The sequence below is a fragment of the Acartia tonsa genome, chromosome 7 (assembly GCF_053477335.1).
Source record: "Acartia tonsa isolate MP-2025a chromosome 7, ASM5347733v1, whole genome shotgun sequence".
NCBI classification, from domain to species: Eukaryota; Metazoa; Arthropoda; class Copepoda; order Calanoida; family Acartiidae; genus Acartia; species Acartia tonsa.
Genome location: NC_137266.1, coordinates 46,847,473 through 46,867,093, shown reverse-complemented (window position 1 = coordinate 46,867,093; position 19,621 = coordinate 46,847,473). Strand labels below are relative to the sequence as shown.

The following is a 19,621-nucleotide window of genomic DNA, read 5'->3' as shown; positions in this document are numbered from 1 at the left end:
CTTTTATTGTATATACACATTTCCATCAAGTTTCTTTTAAGGTTTCGTGATGTCCATATTTTTCAAGTTTATTGTATGACATTGCTCTATAGTTAATTTTTTCCCGATATTTATTCATAATGTTTTAGCTTCGATACTTATGGATGTTGTCATCCTTATTTGTAGATGAGATACTCTATAAATCTATTCAACAACAGATAGCTTACATTTTATTCATTTTTAACATATTTGCGGTTGCCCCTAATATCTAGAGGCTTAAAGAAATAAATTAACTAGAAAGCATTCCTCAAATGGGTAACTGAGTCGGTTCAGTGGTTAGCAAGAATTAAACTATGAAACAAGAAACCTTTACTACTCTATCAATATTACTGGCGTCTTTGCCCCTAGCACTTAGGGACTCTATAATCGAAGGATTATGGTAGTGCAGAAAAATAGCCTAAAACCATACTGGAGGCTTTTTTAATTGAAAAAAATAGCCTAAAAACTTCCTGGGTCTAAGAAAAAATCTTGACATGAGAGGAGGACTATATCGAAGCAACGGATAGCAAGATCCTTCTCTACAGACAAAATAAAACATTACTACTATTTTTATAGAATAGGATACTATATCCGTAACAGGATCTATGTCTGTCTGTACTGAAGGATCTTGCTAAACCGATACAGTTCTCCAAGGTCCGTTGAAGCTATTTTAGGGAGGGTACCACCATCCACCAAAAAAATCCCCCCCGTGTTAAATTTTCTTTTTTGTTACTTAATTTTAAGAATAGGTGTGGGGGGTCGAATTTTACCTTCCACCATTTTAAGTGCTGAAGTGTTGAAGTTGCTATTCGTATATAATGAAAATGTCCATCCATCTGTCCTTCAGTCCGTCTGTCTGTCCGTCCGTCCCTTAATATCTCGGTTACCACTGAACCGATTGGATTCTTCTCTTCAGGGAATATACCTACTGGTCCTGTGGTGGTTTTAGGCTATTTTCTTGGGAAGTGGAAGCAATTTTTTCGGCTTGGATTGGTGACTCATTCGCAATTCTTTCGGCTGGGTAGGTAATAGAAGATGGAATAATTCCCATACTCAAATCATTTTTTAAATTTCCTCTTAGGGCAAAGCCCGCTAGAGGCTAGGGGCGAAGGCGCTAGTTCGTATATAATGTATCTATAATTAACCATTTTATATATATTTTATAAGATATAAAATTTGGCTTTTGTCTGAGTAGCATCTTAATACATTTGTTTTAATAGAACTCCTTGATTTTATTCATTCTTAATATTTAAAAGCGAGGCTTTTCTATAATTAGGATCGGTCCGTCCGTCCGTCATGGTTAGCTCTTTTCGTTAATTTAGGTGTGTTAGAATTATCCTATCGATTTCAAACTTTGCATGGTTATTCCTGTAGTAGTTAGGTACTATTCAGAAAGCGTAGCAACTCTATCGTCATTACCAAAATGTCCATTTTAAACATGTTAATTTTATACTTTTTTTACATCAAATTTTTGTTAGAATTATCCGATTGATCTGATTTTTAGAATTCTGATTACTATACAACAAGGTACATTGTTATAAGCTAAGCATCTCTATAATCAAGTCCTAAAAATGTAATTATGTCCTTTAACAGTATTATGTATTTATACAGTTTTGCAACAAATTTACTTACTATTTTGTTTATGCTTATGCAATAATGATCTGCTTATTCAGTTGTGACACTCTACAAGTGTTAATGTTTGTTTGTTTTTCAATTTCAGAGCTTTGCTTTTGTGGATGTCGTCATCCTTGTTGCTTTTTCGATCTCTTAAGCCTTATTTGAGTTCTTTCTCTCGATTCTAACCAATTTCTTTCAACTGTTAGGTACAATTTAGAAGGCTTAGCAACTCTCTAATCAATCTATTCAGCCAATTAATTATTTTGAAATTGCCGAAAATTAAATATCTTGTTGGCGTAGAGTTAGCGTAAAACTTGTTTTTATTTATTCAACCAAAGGCAAGTGGGTGGTAAGAAGTGGAGAAAAAGGGGAATGGGGTTGTATGGTAATTTTTACACAGAATTGTTTGTTAGAATCAAATTCCCTGTAAAATCAAGTTGTCAAATAATGGATAAATAATACGTGACTATTATGAAAGAGTATTTGTTTGTAAACTCAGTCAGGTTGCTAATATAGTCATCAGCTATTGGTGAAAGGAGGGGGGATTGGGGATATTGTTATTATCAATTAATTCTATATCCTTATATATAATTCTATGTTACTTAGCCTAATATCCTTGGGTGTTTGGACAGAGAAGGGTGCGTTAGTCATCCTTAGTTCTCCTGGATTGCTGGACCAGGACCTGGACAGTACATCAAGTCGATAAGGTCCGGTACTGCAATCCCGCCCGTACGAGGTAATCTAGGTAATCTAATTCTATATCCATTCTTTAGATTATTAATTCTGTATTAAAGCAAATGTGGGAGATAGATTTACACGAACTTCTAATTAATGCTGAATATTAAATGCATTGTTATTCTTTATTTGTTTGTCTGACTTTCTGAAATGCTAAGCCTCGCTTTTATGGATGTTGTCATCCTTGTTTTTTCTAAAATTTCCAATTAAAGCAGTAAATTTGTTTCCTTTGAAGCAAATTATTTAATTCTATAGAAACATTCTACTTAATTTTATTCAAATCATATATTAGTATTAATTTAATTTTTAGTAGCAAAGCTGCTCATGGAGGGAGGGACATTGGGCTGTTTATTAAACTAGTCTCTTAAGTTCTATAATAACGGTCTCTTATTCGTTGGCTCAACAACTTTGGTTCATGAAATTGAGTGTCTAAAGGTTTCAACCACTAATTGTAATCTACAAGGGGCAATTTTGGTTATCATCATAGGGATGTACATCAATTTATCGGCAATTGTCCTATACCTTTAGATCCCTGGGAGCAACTCTACAACTATGGCGTCAGAACAAAGACAAAGCTTAAGATCTCGATAACTGCTGAATTCATGTATATATACCTGCTGGCCTTATAAATGTATAGGGCTATTTTCCAAGAGCAGAACAATAACAAGCATGACAACAAAGTACTTTTCTTTATTACCCAAAACTGAACAAAAAACCCAAAGAAATGTGAAAATAAGCAAAGATAATAAAAGACTAAAAGGCTGTATAATCCAGACAACTACCTGGCCCAAGTAGTGGAGACCCTTTCCGTCTTCTAGAAAATTGAGTTTTGTTCTTTTGTAGGATCTAGGCTGTGTTTATATTTCCAACGCAAATAGCTGATTTCAAAGACCCAATACAATATCGTTACAATATCGCCCTGTGGACAGAGTTACATGTAGCTCATGCCCTCTCTATATTTTTACTTTAATGGAATGTGAACATGAAAAATCATATCAAGTACTTGTGATTCTATAAAAATTAAATTGATGAGTCAAATTTTATTAAGAAAAAAATTAATTCCTCATTCCAGATAAAAACGGAAAAAATCCAATTTCTAGTCCAATATCAGTTTTTCAACAGATTTACTTACAATTTTATTTCAACTTTTATACAAATTTATATTCTGATTATTCAGTTCTGACGCTCTAAATGTGTTATTGTTCGTTTGTCCTACCGTTTCATAAATTCGCTTTTATGGATGTTGTCATCTTTGTTTCTTTATGATTCCAGCAAGGTCCGTTCCATACAAACTAATTAAAAAGTGCATTGCTGCTTGGCTGACTAGAAAAAGTGAAGGGAAATTTAAATCTAAAAGAGAGAGAGAAAAAGATATTATAGAGAGTGAGAAACAAGGAGGGAGGGGACAATGGTCTGTTTATTACACTAGTCCCCAAAGTTTTAAAATACCGTTAGATTAACAAATTTTGGGGAATTTCATTGAATTTTGATTGGTTAAGATAATTTCAACCTAAATAAGGAGTAAATTTGTGAATCTTCATTGGGGATGTACATTAATTTATCGGGCATTGCCCTACCCCTTAAGATCCGTGGTGAGAAAGGCTATGATTAGTTGAATTGCATCATTACTATAAAAACAAGGATGACAACAAGGCAAAGCTCAACAAATCAAAGCAACTAATGAACATTGAAAAATATTAAAAGGCTGAAATTTCACAGGGATCTAAAGGGATGAGACAATTTCTAATAAATTTATGCAAGTCCCCAATGAAGATACTATTACACAAATATGAAAACGATACTTTAAGGACTAGTTTAATAAACAGCCCAGTGTCCTCTCCTCCCTGACAATTTCATCGTTATTTATAAATCTAAAAATATTTTTTCTTATAATTCTTTGTTTTTAGCCTTAGTCTTCGCTTATTACTTAATGCCTAATATCAAAGGAATTACCATTTTAAAATCATGGTAATAAAATAAATAAATTAAAACTTACCCTGCAAAGAATATAAAATTCGAAGAAAAAAAGTTAGATATACAAAATTTCATATGGACAGACACACCAACATTCTACTGCTTTGGCATACAGACATCCAATTACTTCAAAATAAACCGAAAATAATTCTCCAATACTTTTATCTCAGAAAGTCTAATAAATAGTGGCTGGCCAAGTTAGTCAAAATTTCATATAGACAGACACATTTACACATATCAAACATTGGCAGAAAGGAATCCCACTACATAATGATTGCAGATTATTTTTTAATCATTTTATTCGGAAAAAAAATAATCTGATAAAAATATCCATACTATGCAAAATTTAATATAGATTAACAAATAAACATCATACTACTTTGCCATATATTCATCGAAATACTGCATAAAAATAGACCAACAAATAAACACCATACTACTTGCCATATATACATCGATATACTGCATAAAAATAGACCAACAAACAAACATCATACTACTTTGCCATATATACATCGATATACTGCATAAGAATAGAATAACAAACAAACTTCATACTACTTTGCTATATATACATCGATATATTGCATAAGAATAGACAAACAAACATCATAGTACTTTGCTATATATACATCGACATACTGCATAAGAATCGACCAACAAACAAACATTATACTACTTTACCATAAATACATAAAAATACTGCATAAGAATAGACCAACAAACAAACATCATACTACTTTTGCAGATATACATCAAAATACTGCATAAGAATAAACCAACAAATAAACATCATACTACTTGGCCATATATACATCGAAATACTGCATATAAATAGACCAACAAACAACATGCTACTTTGCTATATATACATCGAAATATTGAATAAGAATAGACTAACAAACATCATAATACTTTGCCATATATACATCGAAATATTGCATAAGAATAGACCAACAAACATCATACTACTTTTACAGATATACATCGAAATATTGCATAGGAATAAACCAACAAACAAACATCATACTACTTTGATATATATACATCGAAATATTGCATAAGAATATACCAACAAACATCATAATACTTTTGCAGATATACATCGATATACTGCATAAGAATATACCAACAAACATCATAATACTTTAACAGATATACATCGAAATATTGCATAAGAATAGACTAACAAACAAACATCATACTACTTTGCCATATATACATCGAAATACTGCATAAGAATAGACCAACAAACATCAAAATACTTTAACAGATATACATCGAAATACTGCATAGAATAGACTAACAAACAAACATCATACTTATGCAGATATACATCGATATATTGCATAAGAAAAGACCAACAAACAAACATCATACTACTTTGCTATATATACATCGAATTTACTGCATAAGAATAAACCAACAAACAAACATCATACTACGTTGCCAATATACATCGATATATTGCATAATAATAGACCAACAAACAATCATCATACTACTTTTGCAGATATACATCGAAATACTGCATAAGAATAGACCAACAAACAAACATCATTCTACTTTGCTATATATACATCGATATATTGCATAAGAATAGACCAACAAACATCATACTAATTTGGCATTTATACTTCGTATTTCGTATTTCATGTTTTTTGTGATTTATCGAGCATTTTCGCTCTATTTACTAGTTATGACAACGGATCATCTGCTATATAACTTACTTTGTCATTCATTAGTTATGGATGTTTTCATCCTTGTTAAAAGCGAAGCTTTTCTATAATTAGAGTCGGTCCATACGTCCGTCACAAACGGATAGCTTTTTTAGTTAATTTAGGCATGTTAGAATTGTCCTATCGATTTCAAACTTTGCATGGTGATTCCTTTAGTAGTTAGGTACGATTAAGAAAGCATAGCAACTCTATAATCATTACAAGAATGTCCGTACGTCCATTTTAAACATGTTGATTTTTTTTACTTTTTTAACAACAAATTTCATTTTTGGTATGTTTATTCTTGGGACAACAAAGTTTAATGTTTCAAGCAAAGCAACTCTATAATCAAGTCCTAAAAATGTAAGTATGTCATTGTCCATAAACATTATCCTGTATCAAGCAGTTTTTCAACAAATTTACACTTACAATTTTGCTTTAACTATTATACGTTTATATTCTGATTATTCAGTTCTGACACTATATAAGTGCTAATGTTCGTTTGTCCTACAGTTTCAGTGCTTCGCTTTTATGGATGTTAACATCATTGTTTTATATGCATATGAAAATACAAAATAATAAGCTTAAACGCCTGCCAGTATCGGGTCAAAATAGAAGGGGCTAAAAAACAGCCAAGGGACAGTCTTTGTACCATTTTTCAAGCCTATAAATGCGCTAAATGGACAGAAATCTACACACAAAAAATCATAAATCTAACTCAATCAAGCATACAAGCTTTAGAAATTTGATTAATATAAAATGGCAATATTAACCAAAAGGACAGGCCCCATTTGTAGAGTAGCTATGCTGCTATAAAAATACATACGTATCTTTTGCACACATGCAACAAAATCTGGAAAGGTCCTAGATTTAAAAACACAACTTACAAAATATTAATTCCATAGTCCTTTCCTTCCCCTTTGAGGCTGCTTATTAATTTTCCTCCCCAATATTTATCTGTCCCCTTCCCTAGCTCTCTCTCTCCGTGTAATTCTACTCCGTCCGTTCAAAGTGTTTTCACATTATAATAAAATATTGGTTTTCTCAAAACAGTAAAATCAATAACGAACTAATTCAATTTTTAACAAGTCGCAATGTGATGTGGACAAGTTTAGATTTAAATTAAATATTTTTTTGCTAATTTTATAAACCAATATTGGTTGGATCATAAACTAACCTCCGTCCGTCCGCTTTAAATTCACCCCACCCTATTAATTCTTCTTTCCCTTTCTCTTTTTATTAGTGTTTAGGCCTTCTCAATACTTTAAATCCCTTCCCCAATTCCCTCTCTCCTCTTTTCAGCAATGGAAGTGTCCGATCCTCCCTTTCACTCTTGGTTTAGGGGCCTTGCACAGCTTTCCTAATTACATCCCATTTCTAGGCTTCAGAGGGCTGTTTTTTTGTCCTGAATTTGTAATATAATAACTGTGGAAATCAACCTCTGTGTTTAATGAGGACCGTTCCTTGTAAGTGTGTACTATTGCGCGCTTTTAAAACAATGTTTCCAAACGGAATTTTGATAACCCATAAAAATTCTGCTGTAGTGGATTTGGTATAAATATTAATAATCCATTTATTTTGACATTTTGTAGTTTTTAGTGGATTTTGAAAAAGTTAAGATTTTATATGTAGTGCAAATATTTGTTATATGTATGGAAAAGTCCATAAAATTGTAAATTATATCAAAAATAACCAAAATTTTAGTTATCCAATACAATTATTTTTTTTAAATGTAAACGGCATCCCAATGTAAACATCAAATATTGAATTAAATTTATAAACACCAAAAGTGGTTAATTTATTGGTATAATTAAATATTGTGAGTTGGTATACCAAATAAAATACTTCCCTAGCCCCCATAATTTCACCCACTCCCCCTCACAGCATGTTGCACTCTCCCTCCCGCAGCCATTTTCCCCACACAAGATTCAGCTGCCAACTTGTGATTAATAGCCTACTTCAACTTTCCTATATGTTTGGAACGGCCCAACTGATATTTTGGACTCTTTACATAGAATGACAAAACCCGCGTAATTTCTATTATTCTACATAATGCATATTTATTTAAATTATTATCAAATGATTGATGTTTTACAACAACGGATTAGATTTAGAGATAATTAAACACATTTTCTAGTAAAACAAACAAAAAGAAAGCTTGAAAAAGGGAGGAATTGAAGCAAAAAGTTTGAAAATTAAAGTTTCTCTTTAATTTTGTGGTCTTTAACCTCTGTAAACAGCACGTGGCCTTGTGTAACTATAAAACAAGGACAATCTATTCCATACTTGCATAAAATAGCCTTAATTATTATTTAAATCTAGCGGAACGCCCCTAGAGGCCTCTGGGGGTACATATGAGTTGGGGGAGAGTGAGTCAACTACCCCTAATTTTGAATTTTAGTATTTATCCTTAGTAAAGGAAAAGGGTGTCTAGCTGTCTGTTGGTACCGAAGTATCTCAATACCCGCTGAACCGATATGGTTCTCCTTTACAGGGTAACTTCAACAGGTCCTGGGAAGGTTTTCAACGATTTAGGAGGAGGATCCATAACCCAAATCTCCCTAGAAAAAGATAACCCCACTCCAGAAAAATTAACTAAAATTATAAATGGGGTTTGGTCGCCACCCCCCCCCCCCTCAATTTTTTTTTAATTTTAAATAAAAAAAATGAGGCATCTAGGGGCATAGTCGCTATTAGGAAATAAAGTTAACAAAAAATTCTGGAGGGAGTTGACAACTCCTCTTTAAAATTTTAGTTTTAAAAATTTTCTAATTTTATGGGTGGGAGTATTCTTTTCCAGGGGCGATTCCTCTTGGAAGTGTGGTGAAACCCTCACCAAAAATATTACCATTCCCAGGGCCTATGAAAAGTTACATTTTAAAGAAGACCCATATTGGTTTAGCAGCTTGTGAGATCCTTCAGTACACACAAACTTTGAGACATCCTGTTACTTTTAGGAAAGGATAAGACTAAAGAGTGGGAGGGGGGGGGGGGATACATGAGAAAGATAAATTTTGTGATCAGGTTTAACATCTTTAATAATGAGAAGTTATGAGTAATTGGTAGCCCCCTCCACCCCCCAACCTTGACATAACCTGAATATTTTCAAAGTTACAATTATGACTATTACAGACTGACAGACAGACTAACAATTTACAAAAGTAAGATAGTTACATCATTTGAAGACAAAAATATCTTGGGCAGTGAAGCTGCCCTACATTTAATTCAAAATGAAGGTCAGTTGATTGTCTGTCTGTTAATGATGGTTAGCAGGAAATTTAAATTTTTGCTATTCAACATAGGTGGATAATTTTTTTGTGAAGATTCTCTGTACCAGTAAGCATTCAGTACATTATAATCTGCTAGGTCCGTCAGTCTGTTGGTAATGCCCTTATCCACATCTTAGATTTACTAGGCTGCTAGAACTTGCTGATGTAAAGATTCTATTGATTGACTAATGGGCATCTTCTCTCTAATTCAATTGGTCTGTCAGTCTCTCTGAAATTCGCTAGAACCAGCTCTAAAATAAATGTAAGGGAAGTTCTTTGTTGTACAATGAAATTTGCATTGCAAAAATTCCAAATTGGTGCATTTTATAATTTTGTAAATTGTGAAAAAAAGTTTAGAACTTTAACACTGAGGTCCGCTCCAAAATAGACCTGGCAAAAATACACAGTACACACACACACCTTTAGTAGCCTGCCAGCTATGATGCCTATTGCCTTCCCTATTTACTGTTCCTGTAGTGCTACCCAATGCTACTTCTTACTAGATTAAACCGGTTTATTATCTGTACATATCCTTGAACCTTCCCCTTTCACACATTAATTGCGTGGGTTACAATTGTTTATGGGGGAAGCGGGCAAAGAAAGAACTAACTCTCTCTCTTTCTTATTCCCTTTGCCTTGCCTAGCTGAAGTATTATTGGGAGAATTATAGCAGCCGGTTCAACTTTGGACTTGGCCTATTCTGCGTTCTTCTCCATTGCTTTATGCATAAAAGTCCACCAACAATTTGGGAAAGAGAGTTGGAAGGGAAAGGGGATGTGGTGTGTAGAGAGAGGGGGGTGACCAATGTCAAATTAAAGCAATCAAAATTACGGAACGGACCGCTCCTAAAACACACACACACTCGTGCACACACATCTTTACATTTAACAACTTACAACCCCCATTTTATTGCCTCCTTAAACTTAACTCTCTCTCTCTCACTCTCTCTGTTGAAATGGTTCCAAAACTAAATATACAATGAAAATAACACAACAAGTCGGACCCATTTTCTAATATTCAGATGTTACTGTAAATTTCATAATTTCTAGAACTCTCCCTGTGTTCTGTCCGCTTCATAAACACTCTCTCTCTCATTTTCTCCCATCCTCTTTGTCCTCCCCCAGAGCGGCCCTATCTCTCTCTATCACCGGCTGTGAAACTTCCCCTCTCCTCCTTCTTTCTCATTCATTTCTCCCGGTGTTTACGCAAATAAACTAAAATATTCTACCGCAAAAAAATATGCACTTCAAAAATCGACGAATATATTTTTGGAAAATGCGCAAAATTCTATGATTCGAGGATGACTTTTAATATTTGAAAAATTTATTTGCAATCATAACTACAATTAATTTTGCTGTTTTGTAATATAACCAATTCTTCTCTTCCCTTTTTAATATAACAGAGGTGTACTCTTAATTGGTGCCTGGATCTTCATTTTAAAACTTTTATTCAAATTTTAAAAACAATTATTTATTAAAGAGAGATGTTTGTCGATTATTTTAAAGCATACTTTAATTTTGAAAAAAGTTTTAAAAGTTGTGATCCCGGGCCCACTCCATAATCTCTAACGAAAAGAGGGACCGTTCCTAATATTTAGGTGGTTCCAAAATTTCTGTCAAACTTTCCCAACAATTTTGGAACCTTTCATTCGTGTTCTTGCCTCTGAGTGAAAAGCACGGCCCTACGTAGACCGTGTTAAACTAAAAAACAATATTTATTTAACAAAAAGTGCTTTTTAACGCGCATTTAGTTAATAAAAACATTTAAGTGTAAATTAAAAAATTGCTGAAAAAAGCATAATTGGAGTTATCAGAGTTATAGTGTTATGATTACTAATGGTAATATAATGTATACTTAACTGTGTACTTAAACCTAACCCATTAGCTTATATACATGTGTGTTTTAACCTAACCTACCCCCTAGTATATTGCTTAATAACAGCTTTTATAAAGTGCTAAAACAGGTTTTCTAGTGGAGCTTTATCATCTATTTGGCTGCTTAAAATCCTGCTTTAATCCTATACATTCCGGCCATATATATCTCTAGCTGCTGACCGGTTCCCTAGCTGTTTGATGTGATCATTTGATGTTGTAATTTCTACAGTCTTTAAAAGGTATTATTTTACATGAAAAATTCTAACTTTTTCTTCCTTAAATCTTTATATGCATGATACTTAATTCCTTTCAAAATTCTTTTATTGAATTGGACTTATTTGATTTATTTAATGGTTTTTCAGGCAATGTTTATTTATTTTGCATGTTATTGTTTATTATTTTATGTATCAAATGTTCTTTGACAGACGGACGGACAAATTTTGTGTTGAAACATCTGATTTTTGCCGGTTTTCACTTGTGTAAGACGACATTTATAATTACCATCCGTAGTTTTGGTGTAAGGATTTTGATGTACATTATTATTTTCTTTTATTTGTAGTTTTAGTTATTTGTGCATGTTTTATTTGTATAATTAGAGATAAGACAATAGTAAATTAACAGGGGCTAATATTTTCCAAAATTTCTATTTCCCCACTAGCTATTAAGATTACTAAATATTTCCTTTAATTTTTCCCTATCCTCTTCTCTGTAATAGGGTAAATACACACCCCTGCAATAAACTGATTTTATTTTTTAGGGGTGGGGGGGGGGGAGCGGCCATCTTATTTAGAAGTAGACTAGTTTATAAAATTGTGTATTTTTTAACCCATCACTCTTTGCATGACTTTTGTAAACAGATGTGATAGACCCCTTATTTTCTTTAAAAGTACTCAAAATATTTGCGAATGTACCATAGCTTGGGATGGGGGGGAGGGGGGCGATCACCGCCAATTTCAGTTCTCACATTTGTTACGTTGTTCTTTTTCTTTTGGGTTTGTATAAATATATGACCCCCCTCCCTACCAGTAAATAACATTAATTTGGAGGTAAAGCATGATAAAACAAATATGAGAATTGTGATCTATTTGAAGATTTCTAATTCTAAGCATCTCCCTATTAAAAACATACCTAGGTTGTATAAGTCTGATAGATTTTTCTTACTATTTCTATCTGTTTATTTTAGGTTTCTCGCTGCCTGTAAAAGAAGAAAATGAGGACGCGGAAATTCTAGAGCTTGCCCGCAAGATAAAGGAGGCCAACAAGGCTAAACTAGCTCAACTTCAAGCACCACAGTATCATCAAGTATCAGGTGGGTTGTCTTAGGACGCCCCTAGTTTTTTTTTTTTTGGGGGGGGGGAGGGGCTTTATAAAATCTTATTTTATTTACCATTTATACGTAAAATTAGAAAAAATTTGGGAATTTTTAACAGGTTACTGTATGAAATTTGTTATAAATGGCTTAAAACCAACCCAGAGTATTAATATTACTTTTAAAGTATATCTAAAACGTCTTTTTACTGCCTTTTTAAGATTTTTAAACTTCTTTTCTGTATGGTTTAGTGGCGTGAAGTGTCTTTATTTTTTTACTATAATAATAATTGATATTTCAGTGCAGGGAATGACTATGGCCCCTGGACAGCAGACCATCACCCAGTACCTTAATGGAAACAGTAAAGAGACTGCGGCGATTCCCGCCGTTAACGGCAAATCCGCCGAAAATGACAAACCAGTGGACGAGGAGTCGAAGAAGGGAAGATTCGCCTGGTTTGAATTAGAAAAGACTTATCTACCATACATTTTTAGGTAGGCACTTACTCATTTTGCTGTTTTTAGCGAAGCTTTGTAATTTTGGGGCGCATCTATTTTAATTTTAGGAAGTTCTCTTTTCTATTGTTAAAATGTCAGGGTGGGGAAAATTCAGGAATTCACCCCTGCAATGAGACCCAAATTTTTATCAACTTTACTACATCTAACTTTGAGAAGTTTGTTCCAAATTTTGTTCATAAACATTGGGATTGTACATTGTCTTATCCATAAGGATCCCTGAGACAACAATATTTTTATGTTTTTATCTTTTTTTAGGTTTAATTCAGAAAAGTATACATCCGTGAGAATGGTAGAAAGAAAATTATTGAATAGATATTTACAGGTAAAGAAAACTTGCCAATAATCATTATTCAAACAAAATGTATTGTTCTGCATTTTGTTTTAATACCTAATCATAATGAATGGTAGAAAACTAGGTTTTGAATAAACATTTTTGATAAATAAAAGAAGATATTAATTTTTTAAAACTATTCTTAATTGAGCTAGACTTTTACCTATTATTTAAAGCAGCATAGTGGTTTTGTTTGTTTGTTTTTCTGTCCTTCAAGATCTTATTACCTACTATTGAACCGATTGATTTCTCCATTTAAGAGAAGCTTTACATAGATACTGGTTTGGTATCAGACTATTTACACCCCACCCCCCCTCCCCCCCTTCCCATGGAATTTTTCAATTATTACTTTTCAGGCAACTTAAAATTGTGTATTTTATCAGGTGTTGCCACAGGAAGTGAACTCGTGTACCTCCATCAGATCCTACTACCTGACAGACAACGAGTCCAAGCTGCTGAACGAGATCAACCTGAAGCACACGGACTGCAGCTACGGCAAGGAGGCCTTTACCAGCAAGGATCTGGTTGTCAGACTAAAGGATGCCAAGGTGAGCTGCCGTTTTAAAGATAGTAATGGAAATAAATCATGTTTTGTAGCAAAACTTCTCTATAAACCATGTAATTAGTGCATATAAAAATAAAGGGTATCGTTGTTTTTCGATGGAGTATCACTCATTGTTAGGTTAAATTGGGTACTGGGTAGCTCCGCAGGTTAAAGGCACTGCAGATATTAGCCCTCAGGTTTCAAACATAAGATAATAATTACCCCTCCTCTCTTATCTTCAATATTAAAAGGGGAGTTAGCAACAATATTATCCACTTCATCAAGTTATCAAATAGATCTTGTTATTCTTCAAGTATTTGTACATCAGAATATTTTTCCATGGTAATAATATATAAATTATTTGATATATTTTGCTGAGCTTACTCAAATTTCAATGGAATAAGAAAAATCATATACAAGGACCAAAAGTAACGCAGCTTTAATAGGCTATCTTTTATTTATTAAAAGAGCTGAAAATAATAAAAATCTTTATTTTAAAATGTTGTTTTTGGCGGGTTATCTCTTTCAAAATGTATGTGACGTATTTTCAATTTACAAGATTACACATCAAAGTCATTTAAGAGCAGCTATGCTCCTAAAATTCTCTAGAAAACTTTTATTGAAATTCTTTAAAACTTTAGAGCTGCAAGAGAAATATGAAAATATCTAAATTTTCAGTTTTTTAGGATTTTGTTTTGGATTATTATTTTGGTTGTATTTTTTGTATTAGGAAAAGTTCTTTGTAGTAAATGTATTTTAATGTTATTTTTCTATTTCAGGAATTCTACAAATTTTTGGACCTATGCCACAAGAAGCTTGTGATGAAGAAATCCAACGCCAGCGACCGGTGCGGATTTTTCCGCATCAACGGCGAATCCGTGGTGCCCTACACCGTCAAGAATAGCATCAAGTACGTACCGCTCTTCTACTTCGAGGGCGAGACGGACCATTTGAAGTTGAAATCCGAGGAGGTCGAGGGCTGGGATTTGGCCTACCTTAAATTCTGCTGCAAGGTCCAAGGCATCCGCTCAGAGTTGTTCAACAATGACATCTGCAAGGTGGTCGCACTCGACGAAATCAAGGGACACTTCCCGCAGGGCACCACCTTTGAGGATTATTGGCCCGCCAAGGGCAGCATCGAACCTGTATCCTCTAGAAGTGGCGTGACCGGCGGTAACTGGACACAAAAGCCGCCTGGCCAGCCAGTCAGCAAGCCGCTGAATCCAGTGTCGGCGGCCGCCACTGGCAACGCAGTCCAAATGCAGCCCAACGGCATCAGCAGCCTAAATCAGCTCAACAGCCAGCAGTTAAGTGCCCTACAAGCAGCCTACCGGCTGCCAAATGTTGGCAGCTTAACCGCCGCTCAATTGCAACAGCTTCAACTACAAAGCCTGCAGGGTAATCAGCAGCAACAGCTGACAAACTTAATCCGTGCTGGTTTACTAAACCAAAGCACACTTCAACAACTACAAAGAAACCCACAAATGGCAGCATTTACAAGTCAGGCGGCTGCAGCCGCCGCCAGCTTAAGACAACCAGTCGACATGGCAGCCTTGGCGCGCCAGCAGCAGCAGGCAGCCCAGTCACAACAGGCGGCCAGCAAACCGGGCGGTAACAAAACATTCCCCGGTAAACTGACACAGATCAAGGAATTCCCCATGGAGCGTAGCAACCAGCCGCCCTACAAGCTGCAGAAGGCGCTGATTGACCAGAAGATCGTGCCCTGTATCAACGTCAGGCCGTACGTGTTCCACGACCTCATGATGACTTTGCCAGATTTTGTCAAGAATTTTTTCCCCGATTTACCCCTGGAGAAGGCGAGAGATATGCTTCAGGAGATTCTCAAAGTTGTCCTCTACAAGGGAAACACGTAAGTACCTAGTTATGATATCGCAGCTTTTTTATGAGTAGGGTCTGTTTGTATGTCCGTTATTCATGCTAAAGTTAGTAGCATTTAATTCAAATACAAACGCATTAATTTTTTTACAAAACGTTTCGTCCAAAAATAACTCCACCTTTGTGTAAATTACTGCTTTTTTTCATCCTCCCTTTTTTTCTACACAGTTCCATAAGGTTTTACTCGCGGTTACCAAACACAAAAAAATGAAAATATTAGTTTTTGGGGGATTTTATCATTTGGTTTTTGATCTTTTAGTATTAGACCTTACTTTAAATCTCTAAATTATGTAAGCAAATATTTTTTTTGTGTAATAAAAAATAATGAAAATTGGGAACCCTGACTTGATATAAAATATGTATAAACTATCTAAACTTGGAATGGCCCTTACAAATAGGAATAGGGAGAGATAAAATAGGGGTTCTAAAACCTTAAAAATTATAGTAACACAGTGATTTTGTTCAGGCTAGCCTGATACTATGCTGTTATATTACAGGGACCTTAAAAACCTTCTAAAATACATATATATAATATATTAGCAGGAGAGGACTTTAATATGATAGGGCGGGTTAAAAACAAAACAAAATAGATTATTTTATATGTTTTAATTTAAACCTTTTAGGTACAAAAACATGTTACTTTTTAATTTAATTTTAATATTTATGAATTTTAAAACACCTTTAATGGGCAAAGGAAGGGGGAGGGGGCGAGAATTGGGGATTAAGTTTAATCTGGGAAAGGGTTGGTACTGGGTGTTGGGGTGACCAAGGGGTGTTGACAAAAAGGGACGTGATGGTGCATTAATGGGGAAGGGATTAGGGGGGTTCTGAAGATTTTTTTAGGGCTGTAAAATTACAGTAAAATATATAACGCATCTTCCCTTCTTTTGTGGTATCATATTCTAAAAATATCCTGAAAACCCGCTATTTATAAAAGTTTGATCAGGGAAGGAGGGAGAATTGAGACTTAAAACTAAATATACATAGACTTCTAACCCCCAAGAATCACCAACTACCAATTGATATTGTTAATAGTAAGTTTGGGGTAACTTTAAGATTATATCACATTTTCTTATCCCTTCAACCCTGTTGAAATTACACAAAGGGGAAAACTCCCGGGGTTTTTTAATAGCACTGCTAGTCGTTGACTCAACTTTTCCTTAAAATATTGTATTATTTCTTTAAAATTGCGTTATATCTGTAATTTTAAAAGGTAAGTCGACCTTCCACTTCACCATTTCATTTCTTTAAAAAAAGCAAATAATTGGAAGGGGCATTGGCTCACATGAAGGAGACTAGCACCGGTGCTAGTCTCCTTCATTCTACACCATTTGGTGCTAGGGTTCTTCATCCTTAAGATTTTCAAGATTTCTAATAGTGGGGGGGATTTTAGGTGTTAAAGGGCCGGGACATATTTTGTGTGAGAAAGAGGGAGGAGCAATTTATGTATTACTAGCGGCTATGCCCCTAGAAGCCTCTAGGGGCACTGCACTGGTAGGAGAAGGAAAAGTCGACCTCATCCTATTTTAAATTTGAGTTTCCAAAGCGCTATAAAAAATATTTTTGGGGGGAGAGGGGGGTTAAGACACCCTCTCGAAAAATAGTTTAAAACCTTCCCAGGACCTAAAAGAAGCTTCACTGTAAAGGAGAACAATATCGGTTCAGTGGTTAGCGAGGTACTTCAGGACAGACAAAAAACGCTTACTACTTTATATAATAGGATTAATACATAATACAATTAAGAAGGGTCAAAACATTAGGTGCTAGCTTTCTTCACTTTAGGACATTTGGTGCTAGCTTTCTTCATTCTTCGATTTCGGTGCTAGTCTCCTTCATGTGAGCCGGGGCTTTTTTCCAGGGGTGATTTAGGGGGGGGGGTGAAGGTACCCTCACCCCTAAAAGTTTATAAAAAGGACTAACTTGTTGTTTCTGTGCTACTTTTGGAAATAGTTGTCCTTGTTTAATAATAACTATCAACTGTTTATTTATATTCGAGCTTAAAGGTCATGTTTTTTATTGAAAAATAAAGTAAATATTGCAAAGCAAATAAGAGAATTAAGTAAAAATTTTAACTTTCGCCTAAATGTAAAACTTACACTATGTAGGTAAGAATTAAGAAATAATCGAAAATTCAAAATAAATATTTTAAAAAATATACCTAATGTTTCTTAATACCTAGTAGATTTTAGATTATAATAAAAGTTTCTTAAATTTTCTAGTATATTTTATCTTGTTATTATTGCTTTTGATCAAGAAAGATAAAATTATAAATCAAGAACGGATAGTACCAATTTACCAAAGGTTTGAAATGGTGCGTCAAAAATAGCTAAAGACTTATTGTTTATTAATTTTCTATTTTATTTCAGCGGTCACCAGGAGATCTTGAGATCTGAGGGTAAATGTCAGCTGTACGACCCTGTTCCTCTCGTTCTTGTTAAGGTAATTTTATACTTTTAGTAGCGTAGCTACTCAATAAATGTTTGTAAGTTTGTCTTTATAAAAGGAAACATGATATATTTATTTTTCATTGATATATCCCTTTTTTTACCTAAATATTGTTAAAACTAGATTTTAAAAAAAAGATTTTAACAAATATTAGGAATAATTTCCATATTGTATTAGTTATTTCTAGTAAAATCCGCATTGGAAATTTTTATTTAATCATTTTGATTACGTCTCTTCATGTATTTCTAGTAGCAAAGCTAATCTTTAACTTGTCATCTTTCTATTTGCAGGACATAATGACGTACATGCCGCAGATCAAGTACATGTTCACTCAGATGATGAACGAGCCGTCCGCCAAGAGACAGCGGGTCAACTAGCATGAGGTCACGGGACTGACAACCACACAAGCACAACAAGCCGCCGCCTTGGAGCAGTACGCGGCAGCCGCATTATTGGCGGCTAGCCAGCAACAGGGCAGCGGCAGCAGTAACAGCATGTTTGATCAATTAACAGCCGCCAGCAGCGCGTTGAGCCGTCTAGCGGCGGCTAACAAAAATACAAGTGAAGCCAACAGTTATCAACAGCTGTTGGCTAGTTTAAGCTCGGCGGCCCAGGGCGGTGGTAACAGCAATGTTATAACTACAACCGCACCATCAAGCTGTGGCGGCAGCTTTTGGGAGAAAGATTTTAAGCTGTTTGCCGACTCTATGACGACCCAACCGTCGGCCAATATGGATACACATACAACAACTGTATTAACGCACACCCCACCGCCTATGCCGCCGACTTTAACGCCCTCCCCCAGCCTTCACACGCCTAGTCCTGGAATCATTTCAACCGGCGGCGGACAACACACGCCGTCGCCGAGTTTAGGCGGCAATCCGCCTTCCTCTCCATCAACACCGGGCAGTAGCAGTAATGCTGGTCTAATGGGCGGCGGCGCTAACAATTTACCCACACCATCGCCAAGCAGCAGTGGGCACGATTTGGAGGCGGCACAGCTGTTATGGGCGCGCTACCTAGAATCGGCTATGCATCCCCAATCGCAGTAGCCCCGCGGGGTGTAGGTTTGAGCCCTAGCCCTTGCAGAGGAAAGTTCAAAATTGTAACCGGTGATTCAAGTGCTTGTATATTTCAAAATGCTGTTATGTTGAATGGGGGGTGGGGATATTGAGTTCCCCACCCCCTCATCTGTTTGTATGATCTCGAAAACCAGTTTTATTAAACTACGTCAGTCCCACCACAATGTAATTACTCATTCTTGTTATTTAAAAATTGCAAAAAAATGGACTAAAACTGTTAGCCACTACAGAAGCTGGATATTTACTAGCTTTTTGTCTTCTAGATATCTATTATCTATCCATTATAAAAAG

General features: G+C 35.0%; 1 protein-coding gene across 2 annotated transcripts; it reads left to right on the top strand.

Moving 5' to 3' along the window:
* The first annotated feature begins 10,934 nt into the window (after positions 1-10,934).
* LOC145323865 (uncharacterized) lies at positions 10,935-19,337 on the top strand. 2 transcript variants are annotated; one of them, XM_080166450.1, is made up of 8 exons: positions 10,935-11,444; positions 12,389-12,514; positions 12,816-13,008; positions 13,288-13,354; positions 13,747-13,911; positions 14,687-15,777; positions 18,170-18,242; positions 18,539-19,337. In XM_080166450.1, exons 3-8 carry the CDS (start codon positions 12,824-12,826, stop codon positions 18,623-18,625), a joined length of 1,668 nt encoding a protein of 555 aa, XP_080022576.1. In that variant the 5' UTR covers positions 10,935-11,444; positions 12,389-12,514; positions 12,816-12,823; the 3' UTR covers positions 18,626-19,337. The 2 variants fall into 2 exon arrangements, with proteins under 2 accessions (XP_080022576.1, XP_080022575.1); XM_080166449.1 differs by having other exon boundaries at positions 10,978-11,169.
* The last annotated feature ends 284 nt before the right edge of the window (positions 19,338-19,621 follow it).

What these genes read in the sequence shown, in the direction of transcription:
- LOC145323865 (XM_080166449.1), top strand. An exon ending in GTCCTCTACAAGGGAAACAC is followed by an intron (nt 15,778 to 18,169) that starts GTAAGTACCTAG and finishes ATTTTATTTCAG; the next exon opens with CGGTCACCAGGAGATCTTGA. An exon ending in TTCCTCTCGTTCTTGTTAAG is followed by an intron (nt 18,243 to 18,538) that starts GTAATTTTATAC and finishes TTCTATTTGCAG; the next exon opens with GACATAATGACGTACATGCC.